Source organism: Drosophila subobscura, chromosome J (genome assembly GCF_008121235.1).
Source record: "Drosophila subobscura isolate 14011-0131.10 chromosome J, UCBerk_Dsub_1.0, whole genome shotgun sequence".
Lineage (NCBI taxonomy): Eukaryota > Metazoa > Arthropoda > Insecta > Diptera > Drosophilidae > Drosophila > Drosophila subobscura.
In genome coordinates this window covers 14,247,669-14,269,267 of record NC_048532.1, presented here as the reverse complement: position 1 = coordinate 14,269,267, position 21,599 = coordinate 14,247,669, and the positions used below count along the sequence as shown (strand labels likewise).

The 21,599-nt window shown below is 49.3% G+C and overlaps 10 protein-coding genes across 13 annotated transcripts in view; 5 read left to right on the top strand and 5 right to left on the bottom strand.

Moving 5' to 3' along the window:
• LOC117892915 (tRNA pseudouridine synthase-like 1) overlaps positions 1-532 on the bottom strand; it is an 11,688-nt gene extending 11,156 nt beyond the window's left edge. Inside the window, exon 1 of the mRNA XM_034799228.1 lies at positions 529-532. The gene's annotated coding sequence lies outside the window, so the exon portion shown is untranslated. The remainder of the gene's footprint in view (positions 1-528) is intronic.
• LOC117892907 overlaps positions 1-21,599 on the top strand; it is a 27,427-nt gene extending 5,828 nt beyond the window's left edge. Inside the window, exons 1-6 of one of the 3 annotated variants that reach the window (XM_034799218.1) lie at positions 516-1,462; positions 18,465-18,738; positions 18,807-18,982; positions 19,049-19,351; positions 19,415-19,747; positions 19,802-21,599. In XM_034799218.1, coding sequence (XP_034655109.1) covers positions 18,535-18,738; positions 18,807-18,982; positions 19,049-19,351; positions 19,415-19,747; positions 19,802-21,323 — 2,538 coding nt within the window. In that variant the 5' untranslated portion in view covers positions 516-1,462; positions 18,465-18,534 and the 3' untranslated portion in view covers positions 21,324-21,599. Of the gene's footprint in view, positions 1-515; positions 1,463-11,027; positions 11,137-18,464; positions 18,739-18,806; positions 18,983-19,048; positions 19,352-19,414; positions 19,748-19,801 lie in introns of those variants that run through there. The other 2 variants (XM_034799217.1, XM_034799216.1) reach the window with 2 other exon arrangements.
• Positions 3,496-9,469, top strand: LOC117892925 (lysozyme D-like). 2 transcript variants are annotated; one of them, XM_034799239.1, is made up of 2 exons: positions 3,496-3,511; positions 9,003-9,469. In XM_034799239.1, the coding sequence occupies exons 1-2, from the start codon at positions 3,506-3,508 to the stop codon at positions 9,417-9,419; spliced, it is 423 nt and encodes a 140-aa protein (XP_034655130.1). In that variant the 5' UTR covers positions 3,496-3,505; the 3' UTR covers positions 9,420-9,469. The 2 variants fall into 2 exon arrangements, with proteins under 2 accessions (XP_034655130.1, XP_034655131.1); XM_034799240.1 differs by lacking the exon at positions 3,496-3,511 and adding an exon at positions 7,243-7,279.
• Positions 3,497-3,974, top strand: LOC117892927 (lysozyme D-like). Its single transcript, XM_034799243.1, has one exon. It carries the CDS (start codon positions 3,506-3,508, stop codon positions 3,929-3,931), a length of 426 nt encoding a protein of 141 aa, XP_034655134.1. The 5' UTR covers positions 3,497-3,505; the 3' UTR covers positions 3,932-3,974.
• LOC117892918 (lysozyme D) lies at positions 4,793-5,293 on the bottom strand. Its single transcript, XM_034799233.1, has one exon. The coding sequence runs from the start codon at positions 5,257-5,259 to the stop codon at positions 4,837-4,839; it is 423 nt and encodes a 140-aa protein (XP_034655124.1). The 5' UTR covers positions 5,260-5,293; the 3' UTR covers positions 4,793-4,836.
• On the top strand, positions 7,244-7,739 carry LOC117892926 (lysozyme D). The gene has a single exon (XM_034799241.1). It carries the CDS (start codon positions 7,274-7,276, stop codon positions 7,694-7,696), a length of 423 nt encoding a protein of 140 aa, XP_034655132.1. The 5' UTR covers positions 7,244-7,273; the 3' UTR covers positions 7,697-7,739.
• On the bottom strand, positions 13,028-13,581 carry LOC117892923 (lysozyme P-like). Its single transcript, XM_034799238.1, has one exon. The coding sequence runs from the start codon at positions 13,530-13,532 to the stop codon at positions 13,107-13,109; it is 426 nt and encodes a 141-aa protein (XP_034655129.1). The 5' UTR covers positions 13,533-13,581; the 3' UTR covers positions 13,028-13,106.
• Positions 14,207-14,744, bottom strand: LOC117892920 (lysozyme B-like). The gene has a single exon (XM_034799235.1). The coding sequence runs from the start codon at positions 14,704-14,706 to the stop codon at positions 14,275-14,277; it is 432 nt and encodes a 143-aa protein (XP_034655126.1). The 5' UTR covers positions 14,707-14,744; the 3' UTR covers positions 14,207-14,274.
• LOC117892919 (lysozyme B-like) lies at positions 14,874-15,402 on the bottom strand. The gene has a single exon (XM_034799234.1). It carries the CDS (start codon positions 15,375-15,377, stop codon positions 14,946-14,948), a length of 432 nt encoding a protein of 143 aa, XP_034655125.1. The 5' UTR covers positions 15,378-15,402; the 3' UTR covers positions 14,874-14,945.
• LOC117892921 (lysozyme S) lies at positions 16,896-17,419 on the top strand. Its single transcript, XM_034799236.1, has one exon. It carries the CDS (start codon positions 16,939-16,941, stop codon positions 17,362-17,364), a length of 426 nt encoding a protein of 141 aa, XP_034655127.1. The 5' UTR covers positions 16,896-16,938; the 3' UTR covers positions 17,365-17,419.

Genomic DNA, 21,599 nt, shown 5'->3' with positions numbered 1-21,599 from the left:
CCATATCTCAACACTAATGTAAACAACGCTATGGAAATCGATGAGTTGTGCAATTTATACGCAGTATGAAAACTTCTTCAAGTACTCGACTGGTTGATGTTTTTCAATCTTGCGATCTTAGATAATTATGACGCCAATCAGTGGATCGATCTGCCTTAAAACGGGATGCTGCTAAGCCACTTTGATTATCACAATGTGATCTTTTTTTTCTTGTGGTTTGGGGCTCCTTCCCACATTCTTCCGCCTAATCATGGCTTGGTCTTGTGGTTGGGTGTTTGGAGATGCCCTAAAGCGCTTGACAGTCTTCATCAGTTCAAAGTAGTTCCATTGCTACTGTTTCTCATAACCAGGTCTTATATGAACAGAGAGGCAGAGACAGAGAGAGAGAAATCGCTCTTGCCGAATGCCACTTCGGCGTTGAAGCTCGGCTCGTGCGATCTTCGTTTCACGATCAAAATGCAGGCCCAAACCCGGGGATCGTGGCTCGTTTGAGCTGTGAGCCCGGCTCTCGATCAGTCGGTGCGTGACTTCACTTCTCTTCGGACGTGTGTGTGCAGATCGCAGATAGCGGAAGCGAACGAAGCGCGCTTTTGGTTACCAATTAAGACGAACGGTGAACGGTGAACGGTGAACGATGAACGATGAACGATGGCTTTGTTAGCTGTTCTTGAGGTCTAGCAAAGTTCACTCGTTAGTGGCATTTTTGAGCTCTTAGTGCGGAAGCGAAAACTCAACGATCCCACAAAAGGGATACTGTCTGTCAATCTTTGTGCCGAGCCTCCCTCCATTCTCCACCTCTCCGGCACCTCTTTGGTTACGTGTCACAGACGATTACGCGACTTATATATATTTTCTTATTGTGTATTCTCTCGGGAGGAGAAACAAGTTTGATTGGATACCGTGTAGAAGTGGACTCTCCCCCCTCGGACTCACAACCGCTGGCTAACAGCATCGCGAGTGCCACAGTGAGCGCGCGCAGATTGCATTCTAACGGTAAAACGAGTACGACTCTCGGCTAGAACTGGCAAACTGGCCCCACAAATGCCCCATGCTGCATGCCCCTGTTGCATCTAGTGGCCTATTGCAGCATCCACCGGACAGTGGCACCGGCCAGTGGCAGTGCCTCTTCAGCGGGTCTTCTCTTGTGCTGCTAATCTTCTCAATTTACGTTTCTTGCTCGATGACGACGCAAAGTGCAGCATGAAAGTCAGCTCAAACTGTGCCCCAATCCACCAACAAATATGAAGATCACGTGTGTGTGTGTGTGTGAGTGTGTGCCTCGTAGATTTTAAGAACGTTCTGCAGCAGCAGTGCCCCAATTTGGATTCGTGTCAGTACTCCGTGCTCCGCTCTGCACTTGATCCCAATTGGATTTCGGACAGACGCACCATCATCAGCAGCAGCAGCAGCAGCAGCAGCAGCAGAAGAACCTGTAACCGCGGTAGCCGCATAGGCAAAATAGGTAAGAGTCATCTCCCGCCTCTCTATCTTCATCTCTCTTGGGGGAAAAACTAGTTCCAGATCTAAGTCAGAGGGTCAGATTCAGATCCAAGGCTTCTTCCAGTTGGTCAACAGTTTGGATCCCACATGCCACATACCCATTCAGAGACCCCTGCCCCTGCTCGAAACTTATGCATATGCTAATGGGCCCCCGACTTTCTTTTAAGCTACTGCCCAAAATCAAGATATGTAAATCCCTCAGTCAGTACACGGGGCTTTCGTGTGGGAGTCCGAGTAGCACTGACATTGAACTGTGACGCCCACTTGGGCATAGCCCATAGCCCACAGCCAACAGCCACAGCCGCCCAAGAAAGTAAAGAAACTCTCCACAGAGATTCGGGCTATAATAAGAACGCAGCACAGACAATGGCCAAATAGATAAAATAGTAACAAAAAACGGGCCATAACATAAAGGCGTTATGACTGCGTGTTCGTTATAAAAGCATGAAAACAAATTACATTCCTCTGTGTAGCCCCCATGGAAAATTGAAGTGAAAATTGAATTGGCAGCGGCACGAGACTGCGATGGACTTCGACGAAGCAGCCCCCAAACCCCAATACCCAAACCGACTAACAATGCCACTTTGTCCAGCCGTCCAACAGCAAGACAAAAGCCAAAGACAAAGTAGAAAAAAAGCAGATGAAAACAAACAGAAGAGTGGAGAAACTGAGAAGATACTAAATATATAAATAAACAAGACAGAAAGATGACTTTCAGGGGGGGAAATTTGTAGGCTTTCGAATGCCCTTAAAGAACTTTAAGATCTTACCATCAGAATTTAGAAGATTGCTAAGATTTGGTTCTAAAGAAAAGAAAATGAAAGACAACTTACACAGAGTTTTCATGGTAGGATTCGTTTCAATGATTTCAGCGCTCTTCCATTTCGTATCCTGCAAGAAAAGAGAACGAATTAAAGTGAGAAAATTAAGAACATAATGCTTAAAGAGCCCTTGCAAACACATCCCAATAATAATAGTACCCCTTATAGAGGGTACACGCAGACAGACAGAGGGCAAAAAGCGAGCATTCGTATTCCCAGTGTACGGAGTCGAGCCACAGAAAAATCTGTTCCGGTCTGATTTAACAATTGCTAAACAGCTTATGCATTGGCCATGCCCCAAAAGAGTGTGTTGTGTGTGGGGCATGCCGCTGGCCTGCTGCTAGGTGGGGCGTCACACGCAATCCACCGAATAGCCAATTTACTTTCAGTGCTGCCCAAAAAGAGTTAAAAGAAATCTTTCTTTCTTCACGCGATTTTGTGGTCAACTTTTGGCCATTCTTTGTTGGGTCTTTGTCTTCCTGCTGGGAACTGCAGCAGCAGCAGCAGCGGTAGAGCAGGGCCACATGCCACATTAGAGGCAATACCATCAAGGGGACAACCAGATGTTGGACACCTTGACAGGCCCCTGACAAATGGAGCAACAATCGGTGATCGGTGGGCATTGAGTAACCCAGCAACAACCACCGCACTTGGGCAATGCTCGTAAACAGCAGGCAGTAAACAAGAGCAGACATTGGGCCATGAGCAGTGGGCTTTTGTTAGCCACCAAAGACTAATTGAAGCCAATGGGCCACGAAGAAGGGGACCAGCCACAAAAAGAGACACTCAAATTGAGAGATCAGAGGCCAATTGGTCGGACAAACAGTCTCTCCCCCCACCACAAACAATGGGACTGGCTGTTGCATCCACATTCAGATCAGGTGAACGCAGAGTGACGGCGCACCGACATACGTCAGACCCTCCGACTGGGGGATTCACAGTCGAATTTTCATTCATATTATCGAAATTTTCAATGGAGTTATCAATATGGTCCGATTTGCACTCGAATCTCGAATATTCAAAGAGTTCCGATTAGCCCTGCTGCCATAATGCCCATCTGATATGCACGGAACTACTCAAAGATAACCCTCCTCGGCCACGGGCAGATAGTACTCCGCTTCTCCGACTATAAAAGCTCAAACCCTTCTAACAATTGACATCAGTTTGCAATAATTGAAATCATCATGAAGGCTTTCATCGTTCTGTTTGCTTTGGCTGCCATTGCCGCTCCCGCTTTCGGTCGCACCATGGACCGTTGCTCCCTGGCCCGCGAGATGTCCGACTTGGGCGTTCCCCGCGACCAGCTGGCCCGCTGGACCTGCATTGCCGAGCACGAGAGCTCCTACCGCACCGGAGTGGTGGGACCCGAGAACTACAACGGCTCCAACGACTACGGCATCTTCCAGATCAACGACTACTACTGGTGCGCTCCCCCCACCGGTCGCTTCTCCTACAACGAGTGCGGCCTCAGCTGCAACGCCCTGTTGACCGACAACATCGAGCACTCCGTCCGTTGCGCCCAGAAGGTGCTCTCCCAGCAGGGCTGGTCCGCCTGGTCCACGTGGAAGTACTGCGATGGTGCTCTGCCCTCCATCAACGATTGCTTCTAAGCTCTGATTTCGACCCACGAATAAAATGATTGCATAAAACGAATATCTGTTGAATATTTCCCACTGATTCTGCTCCTCCATAGCCATTCCTTAATCTTTTGCCAAAGTTTCTCTTTCTTTGTGGCTGCACCTTTTGATTGATTGGATGGGATTGAGTTTGTTTGCTGGTGAGGCTTTTGTCTCTGGCCAAATCACTTTCTAATCCCATGAATAGAATATGAATTCGCTAATCTAATAGATACTGTCGCCCTATCGTTTGGCCATAAATAAGTCAGTCGAAGCGCGAATTTAGAAACTTTTGCAAGACAAAAACACAAATCAAATGAATTCGGCTGCCTTTTTGCGTCTTTTCTCCGAAAGAAAGTAAACCCCAAGCCTGGTTCGAGTCGAGCCCCGAGTTACAGCCACAAGTGACAGCGCGGGTCAAACGCCAAAATGTATCCAGCAAATCTCAGAGACATATTCATTATAATTAAACTGAGCACTGCGCTGGGGACCTGGTCGAAACGGAGGCCTCTGAACCAGTCAAACTGGTGCCTCTTGAGCGCAGAACTCGTCAATGAGTCTATATTTAAATAAATAAAATAAGAAACATAAAAAACGTAAAACACGTAAAGCAAATTATGAAAACTTCCGTCAAGTCCAGCTGCGAGATAACTTCCAACGTTCAAGTCTCCTCCGAAGACAAAATAATGTCAAATCGATTATAGAAAATAATATACGGAGCCTAGGGCCTCCCGAAATCCCCAAAATTGTGCACACGATATTCGATTATTAGTCGATTGGCATCTCAGTGCCCAGTGGGTTGTTATTAGAGAAATTTCGATGGTGGGTGAAAGTGTGGCCACAAAACAAATCAAATTATACGTCAAACATTGTATTTATTTTCAATCAAAAGCCAAAGCTTAGAAGCAATCGTTGATGGAGGGCAGAGAGCCGTCGCAGTACTTCCAGGTGGACCAGGCGGACCAGCCCTGCTGGGAGAGCACCTTCTGGGCGCAACGCACGGAGTGCTCGATGTTGTCGGTCAACAGGGCGTTGCAGCTCAGGCCGCACTCGTTGTAGGAGAAGCGACCGGTGGGGGGAGCGCACCAGTAGTAGTCGTTGATCTGGAAGATGCCGTAGTCGTTGGAGCCGTTGTAGTTCTCGGGTCCCACCACTCCGGTGCGGTAGGAGCTCTCGTGCTCGGCAATGCAGGTCCAGCGGGCCAGCTGGTCGCGGGGAACGCCCAAGTCGGACATCTCGCGGGCCAGGGAGCAACGGTCCATGGTGCGACCGAAAGCGGGAGCGGCCAGAGCCAGGGCAACCAGAACGATGAAAGCCTTCATGGTGATTTTTACTTCAATTAATTGAAACTGATGTCGAAAGGGAGAGTGGCGTGTGCTTTTATAGCCGCCAACTATCTCAATTTTCGCCATGTTCTAAGCACTATCTCGAGTGGGGTGCTATCGGATCTTAAGACTAAAGAGGACGGGACGGATAATTAATCACGCTATCAGGGCAGACAAGTGGGGCCCTTAATCGCGTGGTCCTCCAAATGTCGCGACAGCTAGAGCTTAGGCCAAGCTTAGCCTCATCTCTGTCAGGGGTTTTTGGGGCACGAGGTATTAATTTTTTGTTAAGTTAAACGTTTGCTCTTTAAGCCATTAACCTTGTTAGCATCTCCGTCTGCGTTTCCACTGGGCAATTACTGTTGGGGGGTTCCATCAGTGGGCAGATGGTACACGTGAAGCGGAGCTCTTCTTCCTACTTCGTGTCCAACTCTGGCTCCACTTTTGAGTACTAGAGTAAGACGTTACCTTTGGTGGAAGAACTCCTCTGTTTGGGCTATTGGCTTGTAACGGGCATGCGTTCGATCGTAAAACCACTGACTCGACAACGAGACCCCCAAGGCTACCGCACATCATCAACGTCCATAGCAAACATCAAACATCATCATAGAGCGCCACAAGCCAAGAGCCGAGAGCCGAGAGCCAAGAGCTGTGTGCTGCACATTTTGCTTTCTCAATGGATGAATTGGGCGGAGGTAGACTCCAACTTCAACGCCAACTCCAGATGTAACTCTGACTTTGGCTCTGACTAACGATACAACCGCAAGTATGCAAACGTCAGAGAGCCTCAGTTGGCTGTTACATTAACCCCATTCGAGTGTAAGACTTTTGAGGAGGCGTACGGACAGACAGGCGGACAGACGGACGGCCGCTGCATTGCTAGCTAGCGGTATTCCTGTGGCCTAAGGCCTGACCCACCATTCGACTAGCCCCCGAGGAGGGAGTCGAACACAGATTTCCACACAGGTGAGCCCGCGGAGTGCTTCTTTTGGGATGTGCATATCTTCGACTCCAACTCTGACTCTGACTGGCAAGAAAGTTGTTAACCTTTCGCATGTGGCGTGTGGTTAACAGCCAAAGACAAATGACAAAAGGCTACTGTAAAAAGAGTCGAGAGATTGCTGGGGCGATGGGAGTTTGCTGATGGAATGATGAAAGATGAATTAGCTATTAAGACAAAGTTGTTTTCAAGTTTGTTGCGAGGCCTTTGAAGCGTGACCCTCTTTGAGCCGCCCATGAATTAAAGATGAATTCATCAATTAATGATAATTCGTGAACATCGGAATAGAGCGCTCTCATCGCCAATGAGTGGCCGATTCTTTTGAAAGCTTAGCAAGAAAAGAAAGAATGTTTCTCACTTTTACTTTTTGTTCGCTGATTTATCGACGACTCCAACCCACTCCACTGTCTTCACAGTCATTCCCAAAAGTGTGTCAACTAACAGTTGATTCTACGAGAGAAGAGAAGAGAATCTCCAATAGACCGAACCTCATTGCCTATGCATGAGGCATTAGCCATGAGGCATAAGGTCGCTACTTAAAGTGGTGTCCCCTTGCGAGGCCCCTCGGCCAATTAAGCAACATTTCCCCTCGAGAATCCACTAATTATCGTTTGAACTTTCGGAAAAACGAAACCACTGTTAGGATAATGGCCAAGAAAAGTTCTTCTACTTCAAACGGTTCTCCAATCACAGATCGAAGCCAATTACCGAACGGCCGGCCAACGGCCAACGGCCAACGTCAGTGGTTCGATATTTGTAAACAAACATTTGAGATTAGAACTGAAGAACTGATTGATCAATCGAGTGAGTTTCGGCAATGGCCAGGCCATATCGCAGCCACAGCACCTATTGACAGCCGCCCCAATATTCTTATCTCCTCATCGTCACGCCTCGAGTACTCTCCTCCTTTGCGATAGATAAGGCGCCAGCCCTACGAAAAGTGCTATAAAAACGACAATTGCGAGGACCTCAACATCAGTTTACTACCGTATTCCGAACCAACAAATCACCATGAAGGCTTTCATCGTTCTGGTTGCCCTGGCTCTGGCCGCTCCCGCTTTCGGTCGCACCATGGACCGTTGCTCCCTGGCCCGCGAGATGTCCGACTTGGGCGTTCCCCGCGACCAGCTGGCCCGCTGGACCTGCATTGCCGAGCACGAGAGCTCCTACCGCACCGGAGTGGTGGGACCCGAGAACTACAACGGCTCCAACGACTACGGCATCTTCCAGATCAACGACTACTACTGGTGCGCTCCCCCCACCGGTCGCTTCTCCTACAACGAGTGCGGCCTGAGCTGCAACGCCCTGTTGACCGACAACATCGAGCACTCCGTCCGTTGCGCCCAGAAGGTGCTCTCCCAGCAGGGCTGGTCCGCCTGGTCCACCTGGAAGTACTGCGACGGCTCTCTGCCCTCCATCAACGATTGCTTCTAAACTCTGATTTTGACCCCCGAATAAAATAATTGCATAAAACTAATAAGATTATCTGTGACACTTTTGCATCTATCAATGGTTCAAGTTTCTCTGCTTTGTATGGCTATTTTGTTTTGGTTCATATTGATTGTGTTTTCACTTTCTAATCACATGAACAGAATGATGCATATTCATGGGGATTCTCTAATCTAGTTGATGGTTGATGGCTGATTTTTGATAGTGCGCATTAAAAAGAAGAGCAAAACTAGAAACTGTTGCCAAAAAAAGAAAAACATAAATCTAATTTGGGGTTTCTCCAGTAGAAAGTGACATCGATGCTACGTCTGATGAACAAATGACAGCTGGGGTCACAGTCAAGTAATTGCCCAACCCAGATCCAAAGACAAATTCATTATAATTCCATTGAGCGGGGGGAGAGATTCGAGGCCTGAACACCAGTTGGACGGGTGGCTTTGGTTTTTGTCAGCGCAGAAATAATTTAAATTTATAAAAACTCAAAGCAACTTCCGTCTAGAGATATGATTATGCCCATGAAAAAATGTCAAATCGATTATAGAAATTGCTCAAAGCTAAATGTTTCCTTGGCAGTGTCCCCGTTGTGGATACGGAATGCAATTATTAGTCGGTTGTAAGCTCTGCCAAGGGTCCTCAGATTGTTGCATGAGGAAAGCCTCATGGCAAACAAAATATTTTCTCAAAATATAAATGATTACATTTATAACATAGAAACACTGCTGTTAAAGGCTCTTTTTATTCGATATTTCTGGAACTAACAGATCTGTAAATGGCACTTAATATAAATATATTTTTACCTGTTTTAAAAATTGTGGAAATATTCAAAAGTTGCACTGTAATTTCAAACAAAATTCAACTGATCAAAGTATTCTGACCATTCTATGGTTCCATTCATGGTTAAAAAACACAACCGGAAACCGAGTGTAATTTGTTAATTATGAAAAAACTCAACAATTAATAATTGCGTCAACACGATTGATGAAGCAAATAAGAAATATTTACTACAAATATCTGAACTATCATTCCAAACAGACAGCTTGGCATTCCATTACACAAGTGCTGTCTGGCCACAAATTCTTTATCTTCAGTAATCACTGACTAGGCACTAATCAAATGAGGATTGACGGTTTTCAGGGGGTTTTTTTCTAGAGATCCAAATACACTCCCACAGATAGTAGCCCTCCTGCCTATCTAAGGAACTACTTAAGATAATGGAGATATTTCGTCCTATAAAAGCTCAAACCTTCGTGCAGTTAGACATCAGTTTCTTCTGTACACTTTCAATATGAAGTCTTTCATCGTTCTGGTTGCCCTGGCTCTGGCCGCTCCCGCTTTCGGTCGCACCATGGACCGTTGCTCCCTGGCCCGCGAGATGTCCGACTTGGGTGTGCCCCGCGACCAGCTGGCCCGCTGGACCTGCATTGCCGAGCACGAGAGCTCCTACCGCACCGGAGTGGTGGGACCCGAGAACTACAACGGCTCCAACGACTACGGCATCTTCCAGATCAACGACTACTACTGGTGCACTCCTCCCACCGGTCGCTTCTCCTACAACGAGTGCGGCCTCAGCTGCAACGCCCTGTTGACCGACAACATCGAGCACTCCGTCCGTTGCGCCCAGAAGGTGCTCTCCCAGCAGGGCTGGTCCGCCTGGTCCACCTGGAAGTACTGCGATGGAGCTCTGCCCTCCATCAACGATTGCTTCTAAGAAGCAATTCAATTCTGATTCCCATTCAATAAACAATGATTGCAAGCTGATGTTTGGACTGGTTGTTGTGTCCGAGAGTGTGCTCGCGTGTGCCCGGTGTCCGTCTTCGCAGACACTTTCTAAATGGAAAGAAATGGGAGAAAAGCGAGGAGAGAAAGGCCAAGAAAGAATCGATCGCAGCTTCCCTTCTACTTGTTCCGAGACATGGCATGGAGTGGCCTGGCCTGGCCTGGCCGATGGGCCAACGTTCGTTGACGTTGGACCGGTCAATGAATTCTTAATGTGGCGGCCATCGGCAGGGGGGGCAATAAATTACACAAGTGGCCGCCGCCGTCGCTCGGGCTGGTGATAAATGTACATAAAGTGGGCTCCAGCTCCAGCTACAGCTCCGGGTAGTCGTCTTAGAACGGCAACGGCAACGGGAACGGGAACTGTGGAGCTGTGTTCAAAGGAAGTGGAAACGCAAGACAGACCCTCTTCGGGAGGCACGCATCGATCGTCTGGGAAGAGACAGAGAGAGAGAGAGAGAGAGAGAACTGGGAGGGCCTAAAACAAAGCAGGAAACCATAGACCGGAAAATTACACCATTCCAGGGAAAGAGGAGCTGGCAGAGGCAGACCCCTGCCTGTGTCCAACCCAAGTGCCCCCTCGAGTGTTTCCTATAATCTGAAGACATTAGCACAACTCCAGCACCACAAGTAGTGGAAATGCATAAGTAATTGTCTTCGGGGCTTCGAGCTTCGGGGTTGGAGTTGGAGTTGGGGTTCGGCGCCCTCTGGCTGCGACATTGCGTGGGTCAGACCCAAAGACAATTGGATGGAAATGGAATGGGGTGGCAGTGGTGGAAGTCACTCTACCGTAAAGTTATGATGGTCCAGAGATATTTGTACTTGTGCTTGTACTTCGTGGTTGTAACAATGCAGCGCTGGAACCACACTTACCGCAATGAGAATGAGGAGGGGCCATAGGTTCGAGTTTACACTTGGTTTGTGGCAGATCTAATTGGTTTCCAAGGAGGAGGAGTAGTTGACAGGCAGATGGAGATGGAGGAATAAGTTGCTGGTCCGATGGGAAAGAGGTTACTGGAGAATGAAGAACCCAAAACAAGATTCATGCAGAGAATAAACAAAGAGGTCTAGGGTCAAAGATGTGTGTAGATGATTGGAAGGAGGAGGAAGTTCCTCAGACATCACATCACACGATCTCTAGAACGATTAACAAGAAGGGTTCCCAAAGGTAATGCTAGATGGACGGACGGAATGTTCCAAAATAGTTCTAAAATAAGAACAAGATTGACAGATTGAAATGTGCACTGGCAGTAAACAGATTAATATTCTCGCCATTCATGTGATGATTTTTCATTTCGATTATTGATTGCAAGGGATCCATAATTAAATTATCAAAAAAAGAAGCCACTTGTGAAGTATTTTTCTGGTTCTTTTCCACTTGGAATATGTACTGGGCGGAACTGTACTGATCTGATCTGATGCCACACAAATTGAACGAATCGCTGATAGCAAAAGGGGGTTTACTTTTATCAATAGTATGGCACACGCGTGCCATTCACAAAACCCTCGAAAGAAAAGGCAAAGTCTGAATGGCAGTATGGTTCCAGAATCAGCAGCGTGTGGAGGAATCGCTCGGGCGATCGCTTGAGCGATCCGCTGGAAAGTTCTGGGGAGAAAGATCTCCGCTGAAGGATCTGATTACGCAGTGGGTGAGTCTCCAGCTCAGTTCTTCTGTTCTCTGATGCTCAGGCATTACAATGTCAAGGAATAAATATTATATTACTGCTTTTTCCACCCGGTTACGTTTACATGATCTTCAGCGGCCATGACACAGACACCAGTGGCCTGGCCTGGCCTTTTCTTTCGGCATCAATTACCCGCTGTGCCACCAGTACCACTCTGCCCCACAAATTCGACTCACAAATTATAGACATTTCTCCTCTCGTCTGTCCTCTGTCGTTTGACAGCCACCAAAAACGCAACTGTGTCAAATGGCAAGCTCCAGAGACCAGAGACCAGAGCCAGACCCCGCGCTGTGATATTGTTTCAACAACCTTAAACCATAATTATTATATTTGACAGCTGGTGGGGCTATGTTTCTCTCTTGAAATATAACCCCAGGGCCCTCCCAGTGCTCAATCTGTAGCCAACAAATACCCAGTGAAAACTATAATGAGCGTTGGAAAAGACTCTTTCCACCCAAAACCAAAAAAGGCAACGTAGAAACGTATTTTAATTTAGAGTCAAGCGCGAGGCCGTCAAGCATGACAGTCGACAATCAAAAAAGAGTAAAAAAGCTCAAAAAAAAGATGACAAAAGTCGGGAATGGGCGATGAGATCTTGGAGCATAGCTCAAGGGAGCTCTGACAGCCTTGGGAAAATTCAGAGGAAATCTCCATGGAGAGATCTCTGACAGCAGCTGAAAAGTGGCCACATTTCTTTCGTAGGTTTTGCGTTTGCTTTGTTGGTTGCTAAATTCTCCTAATAGTCTTATCTTTCGAGTGCGAAACGCGAATGCAAATGGGGCTAAAGAAATGGAACTGCCATGAGAACTTTTGTCAGGCGGTGACTTAATCTCTGGCATCTGATGGCAGTGGCAGCGCCACACACCACATCCGATGATGGTGGAGTGGAGTGTCTGTCTGTCGTCTGTCTTGTGCAACACATCATCGCAGCGGGCCTGAATGGAACACACAATTTGGCAAGGTGTCGGCTCAAACGAAACGAAGAGAAACTTTTACAATTTTCCACTTAAATTTCCGCCTTCTTTTGATGGCATTTGGCAGAGAACATCGCGCATGCGGATTGCGGGAAAGTTAGCTGAGAGATGAGAGATGAGAGCTGGGATTCTGGTTGCCATGTGGCGGATAGGATTAAAGTGGATTCAGCACATCCATCATCAGTCAATCAATCAGCAACGAAACTGTCCAAAGAATGTCGTTCAACCCCGCTGGCGGACACCCTTGAGAATAGCGCTACAAATTGATACATTAGGCTCGTTCGTGTTTGCCCGCTTTAAGACAAGGCCCAAACCGCTGCTCAAAATGGCAAAGTTGATCTCCAACGATTAGCCCCAAAAGGCAATCCCATGGATACCCTACATCTGTTCATGTATCTCTGCTCTGCTCTGCCGCCGATTGCCATAGATGTCTGTGGCTCTGATTTGAAATTGTTTTCAATTGCAAACTAAAGTCCGTTGGCACTTGCGATGCCAGCCAGACATTTAAAGTTTTCCACTTAGGGGGGACCATCCATGATAAACCCCCTCGATAACGGCGGCCAGTTTTCTTCATACGTAATTTGTTTTATGCTTGGAAATTAAATTAACTTGTTTTTTAGCTACAGCCGACAGCCACAGCCCGAGCCACAGCCACAGCCCCAGCGATCGAGTGCCGCGATTGAGGCTCGGGCTGCCTGTTGGCTGTTGGCCATAATGTCTAATAGATTTCATTCGCTTTTAGCCCGGTCCAACTGTCATAATGACACTGTTATGTGTGGGCCATTATGTAGATAAAATTTCACTTTTGCATCCAAAAAGGCTCTCTTTTGCTCCGTTTTTTTCAACGACAATTTTGCAATGGTCCCCGAAAAGCACATTCAAATGCCTCATTAAAAGAAATATTTATGGGTTGTGCACTCCTCGAGGATTTACATAAGGTTTGCATACATATTTGGAATACTAGAAGCAATCGTCGATCGATGGCAGCGAGCCGGTGCAGCCTGGCCAAGCGGACCAGCCCTGCTTCTCCTGAATCTTCCGGGCGCACGCCACGGACATGCCAATGTCATCCTCCAAGAAAGCCTCACAGACTGTGCGACACTCGACCTCCCTGGGAGTTTCGTCTACTGAATAGCACCAATCCAGATTGCTTATCTGGAAGATCCCATAACTGCGGATGCCATCCTTATTCGTCGGGCTCACCGCATACGTGTGGTAGTTGCTCTGCTTCTCGGCAATGCAGGCCCAGTGGGCCAGCTGATCCCGTGGAACGCCCTTTTGGGTCATCTCCCTGGCGAGGGTGCAGCGGTCCAAGATGCGGTTGGCCAGGATGTCAGGTGCAAGGCAGGCCACAACCAAGGCACAAATCACTAGCAAGGCTCTCATTGTAGAAACGGTTTAGGGTTCGAATTGTGAACTGATGATTGGTTCTTGGCTCAGGCAGTATTTATACTCAAAGTGAATGAAAGGAATCAAGAAGATGATGTGCATTTATTGCTTCATGGAATCACAAGACAAATATGTGCAGTTCCTGGGAAGTCTTATCATTGAAGTGGATAAAGACATCAATACATAAGGCTATGTACATAAAAATGTACACATTTATCTATGTGTTCATATTTACATGTGCATTTAATTACATTTCTCAGAAAAAGCATGTAAAACATTACTTGCATTAGACATTCAAGATTGCATTGCAAATGTAGGGTATCAATTGTCGCAAACTAAAGAACTTGTAACAGAAAGACTAAAGAAACAAAGTCCCGTTTGTTACTGCTATGCTTCACACGTATTTGCTGAGAGCGTCGCCTCAGCTGGCGCTCAGTGTGTCGCATTGTTGCTGCAGTTGAGAGAGCGATTGGCAGAAACAGTTGCTGAGAGAGCGCCTGACAGAAGGAATTGCTGAGAGAGCAGTGGCTCTCTCTCTCTCTCTCTTGCAGATCTAGAGCTAAGACAATTGTTGACAATTGTGAGTCAATTTGCACACTGCGAGGTAGAAGATGCAATAAAAAAGCAACAGCTATAGGGAAAAAGTCTTTCTGCTAAGAAAATGTCACAAGTGCCTCCCGAAATCTTTATTCGGCGTACAATCCTCAGGATGGGGTTTTCATGTTCCACATGTTAAGACCTAGAAACAATTGTCAATGGGTGGCAGATCGCCACTGCAGAAGTGCCAGACGGACCAGGCGGGCCAACCCTGCATGGAGAGCACCTTTTGGGCGCATCTCACAGATTGGGTGATGTCGTTGTCCAGGAGAGCATTGCAGCTGAGGCCGCACTGGTTGTGGGAGAATTTACCGCCCTCCGGCTGGCACCAGTACAGATCGTTGATCTGGAAGATGCCGTAGTCATTGGAGTTGTCCGAGTTGGGCGGCCCCACCACATCGGTGCGGTAGGAGCTCTCGTGATCGGCGATGCAGGCCCAGCGGGCCAGCTGGTCCCGAGGCACACCCAGATTGGACATCTCCCGTGCCAGGGAGCAGCGATCCATGATGCGGGCCAGGGCTGCAGGAGCTAAACCGGCCAGAGCCAGGCAACAGATCACTAGAAAAGTTCTCATGGTGGGAATTGTGGGTTGTTGTTGATTCTATAAACTGAAGATTGGCTCCACAGTCAGCGAGTATTTATACACAGGAGATTAGAGAACATTGCCTGTACTTTCCTAACAATAAGGTGCAATCCATGCGATAAGTTATCACTGGCATGGATATAGCAATCCTCAGATGATTCACTATGTCAAGAATCTGTGGTAATTCATTTATTGGACTGCGAGTAAAACATTGCAAAGGTTTACGAGTCTCAGAAGCAATCGTTGATGGATGGCAGGGATCCACTGCAGTACTTCCAGGTGGACCAGGCGGACCAGCCCTGCTGGGAGAGCACCTTCTGGGCACATCTCACGGACTTGGTAATGTCATCGGTCAACAGGGCATTGCAGCTCAGGCCGCACTCGTTGTAGGAGAAGCGACCGCTGGGAGGTGCGCACCAGTAGTAGTTGTTGATCTGGAAGATGCCGTAGTCGTTGGAGCCATCGGAGTTGGCCGGTCCCACCACCCAGGTGCGGTAGTCGCTCTCGTGCTGGGCAATGCACGCCCAGCGGGCCAACTGATCCCGCGGCACACCCAGATTGGACATCTCACGTGCCAGGGAGCAACGGTCCATGGTGCGTGCCACTGCAGTGGATGCAAAGCAGGCCAAAGCCAAGGCACAGATCACTAGATAACTTCTCATTTTGATAAATTACTAAAGTATCTGCACTTGGGTTGCAGTGTTTTATAGCCAGGGGACACAGAATGCTACTATGTTGCTCTGCAGTTGAGTCAACAACTAAACTAATAATCCATTCTGCACGTATTTGCCAGTAATTACAAATGCTAATATTTGCATTCTTTCGGGAGAGAAGATTTCACCCGAGCAAAGCACTTTACTTGCAATATTCGAATCTAGAGAAAAACTCCCACTGAAATGGTGTCGAGCAAATTCTCTTCGCTCACTCAATCAATTCGACACATCGTAAAAACAATCTACGAGTGCGGAAGCACTTGGGTTCTGGTGCTGCTGCTGCTCCACTCGATAAGGCATACGCGCTCCACTCGATCCCCAGGGTGGGCAGGTGCGTACTGTGGGGGGGCCTGGGCGGTTCCACAAGCAATTCGAAATATTTATCTATAATAAGAGTGCGATTGTGGCTCTGGTGGTGGCATTGTCTTCTGTGTAGCTTTGTCTCTGTCTTGGTCTCTGTTCACGCAACTCGTGTGGTGTGGTGTGGCATCGCGTTGCATGTCGATGGAAATTATTCATAGTTATTCATTGTGCGGCATCCCAGCGATTCAGAGTCTGGAAATTGCGAGGTATTTCTTTCAAAACGAACTCCCATCTCTGCCATATTTTGCACGTTATCTGCCAAGTTTAATGTCCGACTGCTGTGGAGTCTCGTCGTTGGGTCTTTTAATGGCCAAAAACAGCTCCACTTGACTGCAGCTATTAGCCCCCATCCGACTATCCGAATGGGACTATCAATCATATGGATCGCCATCAAAGCCAGCAGTGCCACTTGGGCGGTGGTTCCATCTATTCCATGCAGCAGTTTTCTGGGGGCCTAATCCAATGACTCTCTCGGTGGTGGTACAATGAGCCCTTTCTAAGCAGCAAAACTCAAAGAGAAACAACCACAACCATTCCATCGTCATTGTTGATATAACAACAATTATGCTAATCAGTCTTTGAGGGCGCGTCGTCGTCGAGGTCTCTACTCTACTACCTTTCTCCCAGTTTCAATGAACTTCAAACCAACAACGAACCGAAACAACAATGACGAAATCAAGATTAAGAAATGATTTTCAAGGTGGGTACGTACAAAACATATACAGACAACCATTATGAATGGAAAGCTCTGGCTCTGGCAGTCACAGTTCTGTGCCCTTATGCCTAAAACTATGCCACATTCTGGGGCACGAAACCTCTTCAATGAGCGACCACTCGTATGCCTCATGTGTCGCGCACGTCTCTTGTCTTTTGATAAGAACAGAACTTCAAGTTCTTTTTGTTTTGTTGCTTGACCCAAAGCAGAGTGTGGCGCACTCTCAATGGAATCAATTGAATATTTTATTTAAATGGGTTTTTTTAATTAAAAGCCGCACACACCTGAATCCTCTCCAGATCCGAATCTCCCTCCTGCCACTTGCGAACTCAACAACAATCCCGTAGATACGATAGAACATTTCCCCTATAAATACTCCGGCTAGAGCCACAGAAAAGTCAAACAGTTTTCGTTTAAACAACAATCTGCAACATGAAGGCTTTCTTTGCTCTGGTGATCCTGGCCTGTGCCGCCGCTCCTGCCCTGTCGGGACGCACCATGGACCGCTGCTCCCTGGCCAGGGAGATGTCCAACCTGGGCGTTCCCCGTGACCAGCTGGACAAGTGGACCTGCATTGCCCAGCACGAGAGCGACTACCGCACCTGGGTGGTGGGACCGGCCAACTCTGATGGCTCCAACGACTACGGAATCTTCCAGATCAACGATCTGTACTGGTGCCAGGCCGATGGACGCTTCTCCTACAACGAGTGCGGCCTCAGCTGCAATGCCCTGTTGACCGATGACATCACCAACTCCGTCCGTTGCGCCCAGAAGGTTCTCTCCCAGCAGGGATGGGGCGCCTGGGCCGTCTGGCACTACTGCAGCGGCTGGTTGCCATCCATCGATGAGTGCTTCTAAGCAGGAGGCCTCGATGAACAACTCTTTGAAATAAAAGGAAAATAGCACTTGAAAACACTTGAAAAATGGAGATTGGAGTGCAGAGTGAATCCATTAGCTGGGGGCTGGGCTTATCGATTCCTGTTTTTGGAGCAGACTCAAGTCTCGCGTCGTACATCGTTTCGTGATTTTCAATTTCTGTCTTGCAAATTGATTTATGCAGATTTTCCATCGGATCTTTCAACACTTTTTTCGTTGAGCGGCTGGTGGGTTTCTCTCTTGACTCGTCCACTGACATTGATCGAAGTGTTTTTGCTGCTGCTGCTGCTGCTGTGGGAACGCACTGGTGGCAAGACTCAAGCCTTGACTGGGGGTCTGCCTCGGTGTCTGTGCCTCAGGGGCACACCTGATGAAAGAATCCAATCGGTGGCACCTCCAACAATCGATCGAGTGAGTGAGTGAATGCCTCTGCATAGATCGTACGTGACTGATTGATGCCAGCTGATTGATGCACGTCATAATTCCACGGCAATCGAACAATGCAACTACGATTGGCATTTGCATGGACAGACCCACTCATTGGCTTAACGGTGCCTCGCACACAGCCACCCAAAACGAACGGTAAACGGTAGCTCTCCCTCTCGCTCTCCCTCTCTGTTGTGGGGATCTTCCGTCAGGTGAAAGTGTTTTGGGCTGAAAATTAAATAACGAATCAAGCGAATGTCAACGAATCAGAAATCATTCGATCGTTGCGCTCGATCAGTGGCTGTTAAACGGGCCTACAGCCTACACATGCCACAAACACCGCAGACTCTAGCGGATATCCAAGCAACTCCAAACTGCAACTGCAACCTGTGGCCACACCACAGAGACTAGATAACTCTTTTGCTTTAAATACTCGTAGAAATATGTTCAATAAACTTAACGGCTTGTTTTTCCGGTGCGTTACGTGTTATGGCCCCGCACAAAACCCATACCCCTCCATTCTCCATCCTCCATTGACTATCCCAACTGGCTCTGGGGGATTATTTATGGTTCAATGTGAATGCAAATTCAAGTTCTTCGATGTCAGGCACGTACATTAATTGACTCCACCCCGATGGCTTTTCCGTTTATTGCAGTGACAGCTCGACGCTGCAGCGACACCAGCACCAGCACCAGCACAGGGGACACCAACGACACTCGTTCCAGATGGCTCCCAGTGTCTGCCACGACACTGCCTCGAAGATGGCACCACAGCCAACGCCTGTGGCTGCTTCCAAGTCTGCTGGCGGCACTTCCAGCCATGCCTCGGGCACACAGAAATGCGGTGGCAGCAGCCTCAATGGATCTTTGGCCTCCTACAAGATGGCTGGCTCCGAACAGAGTTGGCCCCAGGCGCCAGTCTACAGTAAAGTGAGTCTTGATTGCTGCTTCCCCTGAAAAGCTGCTAAAGATCTTGATCTCTCTCTCTAATTGAATAGGAAAATCAACGTCCACCGGTGTACAATCCCGAGGATTATGTGCTCTCGCTGCGAAAGTTCACCAAAGGAAGCAGCGCCTCGAAAATGAAATCCATTTACGATGTCTGCACCACGCCCAGTGCCAAGGAGGAGGTCTACAAATCCTCCACACTGCCAGCAAAGCATTCCGAATACAAGTAGGAAGAAACTTCTTTCCCTTCCAACTGCGATCCCTTACTATTTCCACCTGTGACTCCTTGCAGATCTCCCATTCCTGCACCGCCGGAGAGCGACAGCGAAATGTCGCTCCGACAGTTTGGCTCCATCACGGATCTGCTGACCAAACTGAGGGCTGATCTGAGGGTCTCCTTTCCCAGCTTTGTGCAAGAGTTTGTGGCCACGCCTTCGGATGGCATTAGCCATCTGCTAGAGGTGCTGCGGGCCATACAAATGGCTCAAGCGAGCAATGCACCGGCGCCGGTGGCAGGTGCAAGCAATTCCCTGGCCATGTCCCGCAATCCACAGAGCTACCAGCGACGGGCACTGCTCGATGAGCTCTCCTGCCTGTAAGTTCGGAATTACTAGAGTCTCCTCCAGACATCCCTAATCCTCTCTCTCTCCTTTGACAGCCAATGCCTGAGCATCTGCTGCTCCCGCTCGCTGGATGCCATAGCCCGTTTGGGGAACACACCGGTGGGCCTCATGCCGCTCGCTTCTTCGGCCACGGGGCAGGGCATTCGTGCGCGGATTCTCGCGCTGCAGCTGCTGGCCTCCGTCTGTGATCGCCAGCCGTTTGGCAGTGGCACTGGCAGCCAGAAGATCGCCTCCGCGGGACACACAGCCGTCTCGGAGGCCATGTCCACGCTCCGTTTGCGATGCAGTGAACCCGTGCGCTTCCGCCTGCTGGTGGGCATCCTCAACAGTGGTGGGGGATCCGGGGAGCTGCAGTGTGCAGGCGTCAAGTGAGTAAAAGAAATGAAATCCCTGAAGAAGAAGTGTCTGATTATCCTTTGCAGATTCCTCAACACATTCATCGAGAGTGCGGTGAGCATTCAGCAGCGTCTCTACATCCAGGCAGAGCTCTTCCAGGCGGGCCTCGAGCCCAGCACTCTGGCGCGAACCATTTCCTCCTCCTCGCCCTGGCTGGACAGCCTGCGGGCGGAGGTGAAGCGCTTCAACGAGCTCCACATCGACGTCGACAAGATGATGGCCCAGGCACGCGATGCGGATCGCACCCGCAGCCAGATGGTGATCCTCGAGCGACGCGTCCAGATCCTGCACGAGGAGAAGGCCGTTCTCACCTCCATGGAGCGGCGGCTGCAGGAGCGATGTGCGGAGCTGCAGCGGGAGATCTTCCGCCTGCAGGGCGCACAGCAGGAGTCCAACTTCAAGCCGGTGGAGTCGCATCAGCCGGTGGCACTGCCACGACAGGTGCCACCCCCTGGCAAGACCACGAAGCAGAGCTGTTCGGAGCACGAGGATGAGGGCATCAGTAGCTCCGAGACGGGCGCTTCGCTTAGTCCAGTGCCCATCCTGGTGCTGCCCTCGAAGGCGGCCAAGAATCAGCATCACAAAGCGCGGAAAATCCCGGTGGACGAGGACGAGGATGATGCGGCGACCATTGAGGATGTCATCGAGGAGCTGGACAACATTGTCAGCGAGGCGGAGAAGCAAATCAGCAGCCACCACCACCACACGTCGCGCCATCGTGCGCCCGTGGAGCAGGACATTGTCCCGGTGAACATTGTGCCGCAGCCGCCGAGGAAATCCCGCTCCCTGGCGCACCTCGTGCCCCGCACCGACTGCTCCGAGCAGGAGGGCGGCTCCGACTATGGGATGCTGGTGCATCATCCTGGGGATCCAGCGGCTGCCGAGCGACTGGCCGCCATGCAGACCTTCTTCGATGAGGCCGACTACGATGCCCCCGAGACGGATCATCCGTCGAGCTATGCCATGGACTCTCCATCCCCCGATATGCCGGAGGCCAATGCCGCCGCCACGGCCTACAATGCCAGCACCAATCGGGAGCTGCTCGATGTCATAATGAATGCACGACACGACGAGCACGATCCCACGATGCAGGCACTGAGGAAGAGCGCCCAAGATGTGCCTCAGGCACCGGTGTTGCCCCACAAGATGAAACCCCCCGCACCGGCTCCACCAGCCCCACCGGCCCAGCAGTTCAATGGCGTCTTCTTCATGACGGGCATGAACACGCCGCAGCGGTACCCGAAGCCCGACATCACCGCCGCCCTGCAGGCCCGACGCGTCACCAAGAATGTGGAACGCCTGGAGGCAGCCTTTGCCTCCTCCTCCAGCGGCGGCGCCCACGAGGCACTCAATGAGGCAGCCATCAACGGCAGGGAGAAGTCGCGCAGCAACCAGCAGATCTACTTCAGCAGCAACCCAGCCATGAGGATGCACCAGGAGCCACCAGTGGCAGTGACCATGCCCGGACACAGTCCCGCCTCGCGCACGCGCTCCTACACCCAGGGATCAATGTCCAAGGTGACGGATCTGCCCTGTGGCCTCTACTAAATCCTCCTGCTCCTCCTCCGCCTGTGCAATAGCAAGCCACACTCTTAGGTTACGACAGAAAACACCCATCAGATCGGATCGGATCGGATCTTATTTATATGTAAAACTATTCATTTATAATCTATAATTATCGCTCGTTTATGTATCGCATATCTCATGTTCAATTGTAGTTACGGTGGCAGCTTCAACCGCGGGTTCATAGCCGATAAGTAGCTTAGGTCTTAGCGTACTTTTACTCCTTCTTTTGCTACAAATAAATAAATACTCATACTCGTA

Coding starts and splice junctions, on each gene's coding strand:
- LOC117892927 (XM_034799243.1), top strand. CDS start 3,506: ATGAAGGCTTTCATCGTTCTGTTTGCTTTGGCTGCCATTGCCGCTCCC.
- LOC117892918 (XM_034799233.1), bottom strand. CDS start 5,259: ATGAAGGCTTTCATCGTTCTGGTTGCCCTGGCTCTGGCCGCTCCCGCT.
- LOC117892926 (XM_034799241.1), top strand. CDS start 7,274: ATGAAGGCTTTCATCGTTCTGGTTGCCCTGGCTCTGGCCGCTCCCGCT.
- LOC117892923 (XM_034799238.1), bottom strand. CDS start 13,532: ATGAGAGCCTTGCTAGTGATTTGTGCCTTGGTTGTGGCCTGCCTTGCA.
- LOC117892920 (XM_034799235.1), bottom strand. CDS start 14,706: ATGAGAACTTTTCTAGTGATCTGTTGCCTGGCTCTGGCCGGTTTAGCT.
- LOC117892919 (XM_034799234.1), bottom strand. CDS start 15,377: ATGAGAAGTTATCTAGTGATCTGTGCCTTGGCTTTGGCCTGCTTTGCA.
- LOC117892921 (XM_034799236.1), top strand. CDS start 16,939: ATGAAGGCTTTCTTTGCTCTGGTGATCCTGGCCTGTGCCGCCGCTCCT.